The sequence below is a fragment of the Leptonotus elevatus genome, chromosome 4, assembly GCF_054856555.1.
Source record: "Leptonotus elevatus isolate MCC_2025b chromosome 4, RoL_Lele_1.0, whole genome shotgun sequence".
NCBI lineage: Eukaryota > Metazoa > Chordata > Actinopteri > Syngnathiformes > Syngnathidae > Leptonotus > Leptonotus elevatus.
This window is the reverse complement of record NC_141242.1, coordinates 14,517,989-14,530,431: the sequence shown is the minus strand read 5'-3', so window position 1 is coordinate 14,530,431 and position 12,443 is coordinate 14,517,989. Positions and strand designations below refer to the sequence as shown.

Genomic DNA, 12,443 nt, shown 5'->3' with positions numbered 1-12,443 from the left:
ACATTCAAAAATCTATACTATTAGTCCGTCATGGTGTTTTTTTAAATTTATTTTTAAATTATTTTAAAATATTCGCCAATTTTGAGTGTTGAAAATTGCTTTCTCTCTTTGATGATACAATGTCAATGATTGAACAAACATTCTGTTTTTGAGGATGACGAAAACACAGCACATCACCAGAACTCGACTCTTCATCACCGCAAGCACGGTGCCACTTGGCAAAACAAAAAACAAGATAGCTGTAATAATAAGTAACACAAGAGAATAAATACTGTAATTATTCATAATAAAAGATAAAGTAATTCATAATAAATAAACATAACTAAAACATTGCATTTTATCTATTAAAAGTGTTGATTTCATCATATTTATTTATCAAATTTTAAGGGCCAGTTTTATTTTCACCTGTGTCTAGACTATATGGACACCCTGTAGAATACACAATAAAATGAATTTAAAAAACTAAATACGTAAATAAAATAAAATAAAAATATCTAGTGGCCATAAAAAGTCACATTCAAAATGTGTGGTTGTAAAAGTTATTTTCAGTCCAAGGCAAGCGCAAATAATTAAATTTAATACAACAGTGTGTCAAGTACATTTAGGAGTACTGTATTTCCCATTTAACCGGAGTTTCCGTCTGAACACTGGGTGGCACACTGGGTCTCACCCATATAATAACGTACTCCAAGACAGCCAAAGAAGAAAGCCACAGAAGTTGAATGCATACTTTAGCATTGTGTGCTAACTACAAAACTGTTAATAAAGCAAATAAAAACAAATCCAAGACTAATTGCTGAGAATTCTGCACAGATCATCAAATGCAATGTCTGCTACGCAGTGACCCCCGCCCAATTTAAAACTATTTGCGGCGATTATCTGCCGTGATTGGAACGCAACAAAGCTAAATGCTAAGCTCTGCGCACCTTTCAACTGACGTATACAATGTAATCTATATTTTGCTCATATCTCAACCATTAATTATTTAGGTACTGCAGCTGTTAATAGAAAGCGTAATGGTAGGTAAAATGTCAAATTATCTAGTTAATAAGCTGGCCCTAGAACAGGGGTGAGCAAACTGGGCCCTCGAGGGCCAGAGTCCTGCATGATTTGTGAGGTTTCCCTCTTCCAACACAAGCTAATTCCAATCAACAGGTTCGTTATCAAGCTTAATCAGAGCTTGCTGATGAGCTGATCATATATCAGCTGTGTTTGAGAAGGGAAACATCCAAAACTTGCAGGACTCCGGCCCTCGAGGTCTGAGTTTGCTCACCCCTGCCCTAGAAGTTTACAATGTAACGGTCCATCATTCGTTAACTTCAGCTGGCCTCCGACACAGTCACGTGGTGGCCACGGGCCATCGGGGCACTGCTAATGTCGAACCCTGTTGGGGATCCTGTGAAGCAAAAATGAGAGTCTAAAGTTTCTTAAGACATGAATAGTTTACACTTGGCATCAATCCCTGGACAACCGCTGCGTGCCACATATGAATACAATGCTAACTTGTTTTTAGCAATGACATAATAAAAACCTTCAACGGGTCTGGATGACCGGCGACTGCTCGGGTCACGCTATCTGTGTTCACCGAGTTTTGACAAAATAAACACACACTCTTATCTTCAAGCACATTTTGCCATCGATGGAAATGAAGAGCACAATGTCGCTGAATCTAATCACAACTTTACTGGAATTTCCACACGGTTCACCTTTAAATGGATGGTGTTGGGTTTTTGGGAGGTTGGGGTTGTATTGTTTGGCCACTTGATATTCATTGTCAAAACATCATCCCGTGGTTATGCAATTCAGCTAACTGCAATCAATCCATCCACCCAGCCGGTGTCTGTAGCATTGTGGCTGTGGGTGAGCTGGAGCCTATCCCAGATGACTTCATGTGGACTGGACTCGTCCGCAGTCAATATCAGCCGACTTAAAAACAAGGATTTGCTCTGACAATCACACAGATGTACAATTAGTCTCTAGCCAACCTACCATACTTGTTTTTGATATGAGGGAGTAAATCAAATTCCTAGTGAAAATTACCAAATCTGAACTCATGGCAGACTTTAAATGTTTTTCTCGTTATTGTCATATTCATAAACAAATATAGTTCCAAACACACTGATCAAGAGTTGCACAAAATAGTATTCCTCATTATTTCTTATAGTGCAGAACATCTCTTTGAAAACTAAAACTGAGAGTGAACAGTGAGTGTGCTTGATGTCTTGCTGTTACGGTGTTCCCTTTTTATGTAAAACTGACGATATGGGAAGCTGTTTGGATGTTCTTATTTTGCAACTTTCATGGGTTGGATATAGTGCTGGGGTCCACCATCGATTGGCACAAATGTACTTTGGCAGAAGGCAGTGTGTGACATGTTCTGTGGAGGGCAGGTGACCCTAACCCACTGTCAACATAACCTTTTTGGTGACCGCCATCTTTTCAGTACGATTCTGATTATTAAAACACATACACAATTGTATCTTCCTTTATCAATTGGGGTACAGGTGTGACATTTTCAAAATTATGAATCATTATCCTCACTCATGTTTATAATAAATACTGTATAGACAAGTACACTTCTACATTTCTTTAATTGGTTTTCATTCATTCTAGCATTATCTCTGTTGATTGGCTGGGAGAAAACGCATGATTGCCATTGCCCGTTTTTGCGTGATCATGTTTAAAGGGGACGTCAACCCCCAAATTTTGTTTACAATAATATGTTGTATGTTCCCCTACTAGTCTAAACACAGCATTCTGATTATTTTGTTTGTGGATTATGAGTTAAGCAGCAAGATCTGCACCTGTTTTTATCCATCTCAGCCATTTTGCTACTTGATGTTGACTGAACATTGTATTAGGGCTAAGCAATCATGGCTCACCTGTTTTTCTTAAGCTGAGCCTTGATTGGTCGTTACCTGAGCCCTGAATAAATGTGATGTCATTTTCAGTCGACACTGACAGCAAGTGGCAAAATGGCCGCCCCCATGAGATGGATAAAAACGGTTGGATTTTGCTGCATAACTGATATTCCACAAACGCAATATTAATGAGAATGCTGTGTTTAGAATAGTGGGGCTGCATAGAACATATTACTTGAAAGAATTTTTTTGGGTTGACTTGGTACAGAGCAAATTCACTACACCACTTGTCATCATTTGTACATTGAGCCTTGCCAAGTGGCTTAATGCATAGGTGTCAAACTCCGGTCCTCGAGGGCCGGAGTCCTGCAGTTTTTGGATGTTTCCCTTCTCCAACACAGCTGATATATGATCAGCTCATCAGCAAGTTTTGCATAAGCCTGATAACGATCCTGCTGATTGGAATCAGCTTGTGTTGGAAGAGGGAAACCTCCAAAACCTGCAGGACTACGGCCCTCGAGGACCGGAGCTTGACACCTATGCCTTAATGCAAATATCAATGACCTTTCAACATTTGACCATTTTAAACAGGAATGAGTACTTTAAAAATTGATTTTGGGGTTTTATTTAATACTCAAATTCAAGCCAGAAATGAATCAAGCATAAAGTTCAACCACTAACACTACAGATGCGCTCATCAGCTTGCATACCATTTTTAGGGGCAAAATATGGAGAGCATCTCATTATTTCCGTTATTTCTTTTTGTTTAATGGTTTTGTCAATGTTGAAATTTCTGATAGTTTAATTAGAATTTCCCATGAACAATTAAATGTGCTTTGACCGATCACTCAGAATACATTTTACATGGTGTGTAAACTTATGCACAACTTTTTTCCTTGATTCAGGAATGCACAAATGTAACTACCGGTAATTTGATGTCTAAATCAAGAAATAATCACGTAATTTATTATTTTAGAATTGAAAATAATGCATCAGATTTTTATATAGCGCTTTTCTAGACACTCTGAAACACTCTACAATGGAATGGATACATTATTCTTGCACTCATAATCACACTGTGGTGGCAGTAAGCTACTTAAGTAGCCACAGCTGCCCCGGGGCAGGCTGACGGAAGCCAGTGTGCGCCAAGCGACCACCACCGAACATTCACACTTTCCATACACCAGTGTGAGTGGCACTGGAGGCAATGTGTGTGAAAGGACATAACGGCACATGACTTGGGGAGAGCGGGGATCGAACAGCCGAACTTCTGGTTACTGAACGACCATCTCCACACCCTGAGCCACGACCGCCACACAGAAAAATGGAAACTATTATTTGGGTAGACGAGCATTTTTGCATATTTGCACATTACCCTTGTAGAAGTATACACTATGATTTTCGAACAATGCTGTTCTATTAGGACCACCCGTGTGGCATAATATTACTTTGGGTTCTGGTTTAATCATTGGTCACGCTGTGGCTTGTGTTGAACTTGGCACAATATAGATCGCGATCTTGTTATGCAACTGGATGGCACAATTTCAATTTAAAGCTGAGTGGAGATCAGCATCACAGTCAAAACACAGCGCGACACAACTGCGGTCAACTCAACTGGATTGGTTGACACTTTGTCTTATCAGCTGTCTTGGGAGCAAAGGGTGGGAGGGGAGGCAACCATAAGGCCTGCTTATAAAAGTAGGCAAGCACGCCTCCCGTTCTTACAGCATCTTGTGGGGGTCACTGGTTGTTGTGAGTCCCCGAGAATGAAGCACACCGCTGTGTGCCTCGTGGCACTGGCCCTGTTGGGCAGCCTCTGCTCCGGACAACAGAAGCCCGGAGTTCAGCTGCCCTATGATCAGCAGCAGGCTAAGCATGTACTTGAGAAGCCGCTCCAATGGACCTACCCTGAAGGGCCCACAACCGCCATTGAGCATGTGCCTGATTTTGAACTGAGGCACCCCGTCCCCGCAGCAACCGTCTCCGTGGAATGCGGGGAGAGGCAAGCACGCGTGGAGGTCCAGATGGACTTCTTTGGAGTAGGCCAGTTCATCAAGCCCTCCGACCTCACACTGGGTCCCTGTGGTGCAGTGGGTGAGGACAGTCAAGCAAATGTGCTGATATACGAGTCCGAGCTGCAAGAGTGCGGCAGCATGTTGCGGGTAAGCCACGGTGCGCTATTAATGATAATAATATCGAATTTTCGTCCTTTTTTTAAATGCATCAGCCTACATTTGATGACTTTTATTCATTTCCCTTTTGCAGACGACAGATGAAGCCCTCATCTACACCTTCACTCTCAACTATAACCCCACACTTCTGGGCGGCTCACCAGTTGTGAGGACCAACGAGGCTGCTGTCATTGTGGAATGTCACTACCCAAGGTGACTCATTATTTTCTTATGAAAATACATGCATTGTTCACAAGGGGAATTTAATTGAAAGTGAATAATGAAGTATAGAATTTGCACCTTTTATATGGACATGCACAAAAATTGAATTTTTTTTTTGTTTGTATTTTTCTGAAAATCCATTCTTATATTAATTTTCTATAACGTAATCCTGTTCATAGTCACAGGTGAGCTGGAGTTTATCACAGCTGACTTTTGGTGAGCGGTGTGGTAAACCAGAACTGGTCGTCAGCCAGTCACAGAGCGCATATAGACAAACAAGCATTTACACTTACATTCACACCTATTGACAAAGTAGAATGTAACGTCGTGTTCCAACATCTTCCTGAAAGTATTTCTTGCACAATCAAGCTACCAAATAATAGCACCTTTACCAAAGAGAGAACAAAAAAAAAAAAGCAAAGCAACACCAAAGTTGGTCATCTTAAAAAAACAACAACAACAACAACAACAACCCGTAGTCCCATCCCAGCTTTGACCACCTTTAAATCTTCAGGCACCAAAACGTGAGCAGCCTCCCACTCAACCCACAATGGATACCGTTCTCTGCGGTCAGGGTTGCCGAGGAGTTTTTGTACTTCACTCTGACCCTAAGGACCGGTGAGTACAACATCTGTTTTCCTTGTCTACTCTGTTGGTTTTCAAAATGTCGACCGAATTCAATCTCTCCTCACAGACGACTGGATGTACGAGAGGCCCCGCTACCAATACTACCTGGGAGATATGATCCGTATCGAGGCTTCCGTCAGGCAGTACCACCACGTGCCCCTACGTGTTTTTGTGGAAAGCTGCACGGCTACTCTCTCGCCCGATATGAACTCCAGCCCCAGATATACCTTCCTTGATCAGGGGTGAGGAACCAAAGTCCCAGCTTGTAACCACGTCACTATGGAAACACACACTAAAACAAATAACTGTACTGCTTTTTCTCAATTAGGGAATGTCGATATTTGTCAACTGTGGGCATGTGAAGCCCTTTGAGACTCTTGTGTGATTAAGGGCTATATAAATGAACTTGACTTGACTTTTACCGTCGCTAAAATAATGTCGTTTTAAAAAGTCACTCTACAAAGTGTAATTTCAAGTCGGATAATTAGGATTTTAAAAAAAAGTGATAACCAATCACGATTCAATCAGAATATAGAGCAATATATCTGTTTAAATAGTTTTTTGATGTGCTCTACAGTCAACCGCCGCCATCCGCGAATAGTGAAAACCCATGTAAAATTGACATCAATTGAAATGCATGGGAAAAAAATCGTCAAAAAGTACTGATAAACATTAAATATAACATGAATGTCTTATTTTGTAGAGCCAATCAATGATGTCATTGATCGATCGGGCAAATTAAGACATTACAGTCGATCACCGATTTGCAAAAAAATCCTAATTATCATCCGATCCCCGATCCGGCTGATCAGATCAGTATAAAGTCTATTGAGAATGATGCAGACCACAGTGCAGTCACACGCTGAAATAATCACTCACTGCACAGTGCAGCTTTTCATATGATGTCTCATTTTAAAAACTTGCAGCACAAAGTTTAAAGTTAGATATTTTTTCCTCATATCACTGGAGTCTGAAACTATAAGGCAAAAATAATGATTTTATTACTGATTTTAAATCAATTACATTTGAAGGAGATTGAAAAGTTACTGGATTTGAGAAGTTTCAGTCACAATGGAATCTTAAGTAGAAATACAAACACAACAGTACTGCTTTTCAAAAGACCATTTCTAATATAATCTAATTTAAAACTTATAGCACAATGTTAAATTTTAGATCAGAGATTTATTAACCGTACCACTTTAAAGCCTGACACCAAAATATTAAATCAATGTGCAATTACTATATTTTCAAATAATCAAATTTTAGGGATGTTTCAACCACCCACTGCAATTTAATGTCAGTGAATTGCTAATCAGTCCTACACCCGAGCACAGTGCCTCTTTTCAGTGTACTCTGTCAATTTATCTTATTTAAAAACTCATGTTGTGAACTTTCAAGTCAGACAATGTTTATAGCTGCTCAACGCAGAAAATTAATTTTTCGTGGCCAAAATCTGAAATGTACACAATGAAGTCACATTTGCAGACATAGGGCGGGAAATTCAAACCTGAATCCAGTTTGAAAACTATTGGCCAGAGGCTTGCAGGAGTACCCATTGTGAACAGCTAAGATGTTAATCTGCTAATTAGAAGGTGTTTGAGTCATAATATATATGGTCGAATAAAGAGGCTATTGTAAAGGTATTTTGCGGCAAATTTCTACATTGTGCAGCTTTAAACATCACAATTAATCTAACTTGCCATTATGCCCCTTCAATCAATATTTCAAAATTATTTAAAAAACAAAAGTACTACGTGACATTTTTAAGTCAAAGAAAATGTTTGCGTCTTTTGTCTTATGAAATCTCATTTTATTGAATGTTTAAAAAAAAATTGGTACTATCGCATCTCTATCTCATTTCAAGAACATTTTATCATAAAGGACTTTATGTGAAGCTTGAAATCAGAGACTGATACCCACTTGACCCGACTTCTCCTGCATGCAGGTGTTTAATTGACGCGAGGATCACAGGCGCAGACTCCAGGTTCATGCAACGCACAGCAGAGAGCATGCTCCAGTTCCAGTTTGAGGCCTTCAGGTTCCAGAATGCTGACAACGGGATGGTGAGCACCTCCCAAAGAGAGCCCGACTGGCTTTTTAAAAGCAAAACTCCTGGAAAAACAACATTCTGTTGACTCTCCCAACAGCTTTACATTACCTGCAACTTGAGAGCCACATCGATTGGTCACGACATTGATGGTAACCACAGAGCCTGCTCCTACTCAATGAACGGGTGAGTGATGAGAAAGGACACACTCACACAGGGGCTTCTTTGTAAATTAGATTACATGTAGTCGAGTGGTATTGTAGAAATGTTAATATAATTTAGTAGTAGTAGCAGAATTTTATTTCAATGTAGTAAAGATTTCAATAATTGAAATAATTAGACTCAGTAATCATTTCAAATATCTAAAGATGTATCCTTTAAATCAGTGTGTGTATTTATATATGTATATATATATATATATATATATATATATATATATATATGCATAATCAGGTAAATTCATAATTTTAATAATTACCTGTTATTAATTTCAACAATTTAACAAATATGTCAATGATATCAATTATAATTTCAATAAATAATAAATATTTCAAAGCAAAAATGTAAGAATAAATTCAAATGTCTAATAATTTAAATAATGAAAAATATGAATTTAAAATTATTTAAACATCAGATATTTATACAAATAATAGCAAATATTAGTTAAATTTAAAAAAAGAGTATTAGTAAAGAGAAATAAGTATTTCATAATGCCACATGATCAAAATAGTTAGTGTTCCCTCATTTATCGCTGGGGACTCGTTCCCAAAAATACCTGCAATAGGTGAAATGCGCAAAGTAGTCAGCGTTATTTTTTACATTCATTTAATATATTTGATGGCTTATAAAACCCCTCATCACACTTTATATACTTTTCTCAGACAGGCATGAATATTTTCTCACATTTCTCTCTTAATTAAACACCCTCAATGTTCAATCCTTCATAGATTTAAAAAAAAAAATGGTATATGTACTACTGTAAATAAATAAATTCATAAATTAACAAATAATCATGCAAAATTCTACACAAAAATCCACAAAACAGCGAGGCCACAAAAGGTGAACTGATATAGAGAGGGAACACTGTAATGTATTCATTTCAGTAGTCAAAAACTGAAACTGAAACCGTTATTGAACACATGCAAATACTCAGCAGAAGGCCAATTCCGACCTGATTTCTACAACAACAAAAAAACCCTCATGTATCCTTCTTTACACCCCCCCCCCCCCTTGTTTTTGTGCCAAACACATATCAAATGTTCATTCATGGTTTTTGCAAAATAGTTTGGGTTGACATTCCCCGCCTCCGCTCCCAATGCATTTTGATGGGCGTCATACACAGACTTTATACCCGGATTTTAACCATTCTCGGGCCGGCCCAGTCCTTTTTAACTTTAAGTTTTGAACTCTCTACAATTCCACAACATGGTGCCAAAGTACTGACTAACAGGAAAGCAGTAAGTTCTGCCAATGATACAAATGACCCAACTTGCTTGTTTTTTTTTTTTGTTTGTTTTTGTAACTACAAGAGATAGGGGTACTGTATGGTGGCAGTAAACTTAACTCATTGAATAGTGGATGTTTATCAGTAAGATTTTCATTTCATGGGATGGCGAATTGCACATTTTAGTTAACTGCAAGCTATAATTATCAAGATAATGAAATGTTTCACAGTTTGTGAGTGAATGAATGCATGAGTTTCAATTGAAGGGTTACTATTCTCATTTATTGAGTTGCATCTCTACTGGAGCACAGGCGGCACTGACGGCTTTTGTCCTGCTACAGCTGGCGGGAGGCCAGTGGCGTGGATTCAACATGCTCCAACTGTGACGCCGTTGGTGGTGGACAGTACCAAACAGGCGTAGGCGGCAAATGGAACACTGGTGGTGGAGGCGGAGGCGGAGGTGGAGGTGGAGGCGGAGGTGGAGGTGGAGGTGGAGGTGGAAGTGGAGGTGGAGGTGGAGGTGGCTCTCAAACTGGTGGTGGTGGTGGCGGCAGCAAGCAAACTGGTGTTTCCTGGACCACTGGCGGAGGAACCTCTGGAAGCAGCACCTGGCACAACCACGGTGGGGGAGGAGGGGGTGGTGGTGGTGGCACTGGCGGCGGCACTGGCGGCGGCACTGGCGGCGGCACTGGCGGCGGCACTGGCGGCGGCACTGGTGGCGGCACTGGTGGCGGCACTGGCGGCGGCACTGGTGGCGGCACTGGTGGTGGCACTGGCGGCGGCACTGGTGGCGGCACTTCCTGGACCTCTGGCGGAGGAACCCCTGGAACCACCTGGCATACCAGTAGTGGTGGTGGAGCAGGAGGAGGAGCGAGTTCCGTTCAAAAAGTTGGTGGCGGAGGCGGTGGCACTGGTGGTGGAAAGCAAACTTCCTGGACAACCAGTGGCTCTGGAGGAACCGGCACTTCCTGGACCACTGGCGGAGGAACCTCTGGAAGCAGCACCTGGCACAGACACGGTGGGGGAGGAGGGGGTGGTGGCGGCACTGGTGGCGGCACTGGTGGCGGCACTGTCAGCGGCACTGGTGGTGGCACTTCCTGGACCTCTGGCGGAGGAACCCCTGGAACCACCTGGCATACCAGTAGTGGTGGTGGAGCAGGAGGAGGAGCGAGTGCCGTTCAAAAATTTGGTGGCGGCGTCCAAACAGGCACTGGTGGCGGCACTGGTGGCGGCACTTCCTGGACCTCTGGCGGAGGAACCCCTGGAACCACCTGGCATACCAGTAGTGGTGGCGGTGGAGCAGGAGGAGGAGCGAGTCCTGTTCAAAAAGTTGGTGGCGGCGTCCAAACAGGCAAACAAACCGTTTCTTGGACCCCTACTGGCACTGGAGGAAGTGGAGGAGGCACTACTTGGAGCACCACCACCACTACCTGGAGCGGAAGGAAGGGCCGTTCAGTTAAACAACAGCAAGGTACGTATTTCAGTTTAACTTGTGTCTGATATTGATATGTAATTGACCTGTTCTATTTTCTTTCTCAGTTTATGAATGGAAAGGTGTTGTCACACTGGGTCCCTTCGAAATTGCAGAGAAACTCGCTTAAAGTCAACATTTCAACATGGCGATGGAAATAAACATTGTGATTGGATCAATGCTGACTGGATGTTATTCCCTTCACAACAAATCTCCTTCATAACGCCGCCATTAAAAAACAACAAAAAATAACCTTCAAAAACTGACACAAGTGTCGGAAAGCGACAAATCTTTGTGTACACAAATGGTCACATATTTTGCGTTGCCACTGTGTAATGATATCTATTTTTTTTATTCCCAAATCAGGGATTTGAATGGAAATAAAATTGCAATTGTGTGAAATGCTGCGGTGTCATGATCTGCACAATATCACCCAACACAGTTTCTTAATCTGTAACCTGCTTACATTATGGCAAATAAAGTTCAAATGATGCTTTGCAAAACCATAGTAAAACAAATATATTTTTTGTGTGTGGATCCTATCAGCTGCAAAACACACCTATTTAACAGCAGTTTGTTCTGGAATAGATTCTCTCCTTCGATTACAATTTAGAAAAAGTATCAATGGTATTATTGTTCCAATCTTTACATCGAGTACTTACTACTTAGGGATTGATCAGATCAGCAATGGAATTGGTTCAATCTGTCAAGTGAATGAAACAGCAACATGACGATGGGGTGAACCTTCTCTGCCCCCATGTGGACAACTACACTACTTTTAGAAGAAAAAAAACCCCATTCTACTACAGTTGTCGTTATCTACAATAATATTTTAATGATTGTCAAATCAAAATTTGAAGACAAATAATTTAAATAATGCCTGATACATTCTACTAATTTTAAATATCTACAATTATTTTAAAACAAAATAACACTAAATGAAAATAACGTAGAAATAATTTAAATAATGGCAAACAATCAGTTGAATAATGTCACACTGCTGTACAGTAACAAATTACCATCATACTCAATAGGATTGGTTTTATTATTATTTTAACTAATTCATAATTTTAATTTCAAACGATATTAACATCAAATATTTTCAAATAATTTAACATGTTGCTATTTCAAATGGTCATATACTACGGCTACTACTGATAGTAATAATATTTTTTTTTTTTTTAAAGCCAAAGTGACTTCTGCATTTCATAGAAAATACTACTTTACTTTAATACTATTTTGTAACATAATTCACAATATTTTCAAAAAATATTTTTGCCAAATATTTCAAATATCAACGTATAAATCACCCACAGTTCCACAAACTGTAATGATAATTACATCAATCATAATGTCAAATAACCAATTATCATTTCAAATGTTAATATCATGACATAATACTACAGTACGTAGTGTTTCAGTAATTGTTTTTGTTTATTTGTAATGCATGTCCGAAAAAAAATCATTCTGTCAAAAGTGATTTTAAAAAACGAGGCTTTTTTACCCTCCGGTGACGTCACTGCTGGTGGACTATCCCTCCACTCCCTCTGCGCGCATCCCACTGGGTCTAAATGACGCTAATCCCCCCCACCCCCCAACC

At 40.2% G+C, this 12,443-nt stretch overlaps 1 protein-coding gene across 1 annotated transcript; it reads left to right on the top strand.

Moving 5' to 3' along the window:
• Positions 1-4,460: 4,460 nt before the first annotated feature.
• LOC147175652 (uncharacterized) lies at positions 4,461-11,022 on the top strand. The gene is made up of 8 exons (XM_086073425.1): positions 4,461-5,023; positions 5,127-5,245; positions 5,769-5,872; positions 5,949-6,123; positions 7,827-7,944; positions 8,029-8,114; positions 9,714-10,843; positions 10,912-11,022. The coding sequence occupies exons 1-8, from the start codon at positions 4,628-4,630 to the stop codon at positions 10,971-10,973; spliced, it is 2,190 nt and encodes a 729-aa protein (XP_085929551.1). The 5' UTR covers positions 4,461-4,627; the 3' UTR covers positions 10,974-11,022.
• Positions 11,023-12,443: the final 1,421 nt, after the last annotated feature.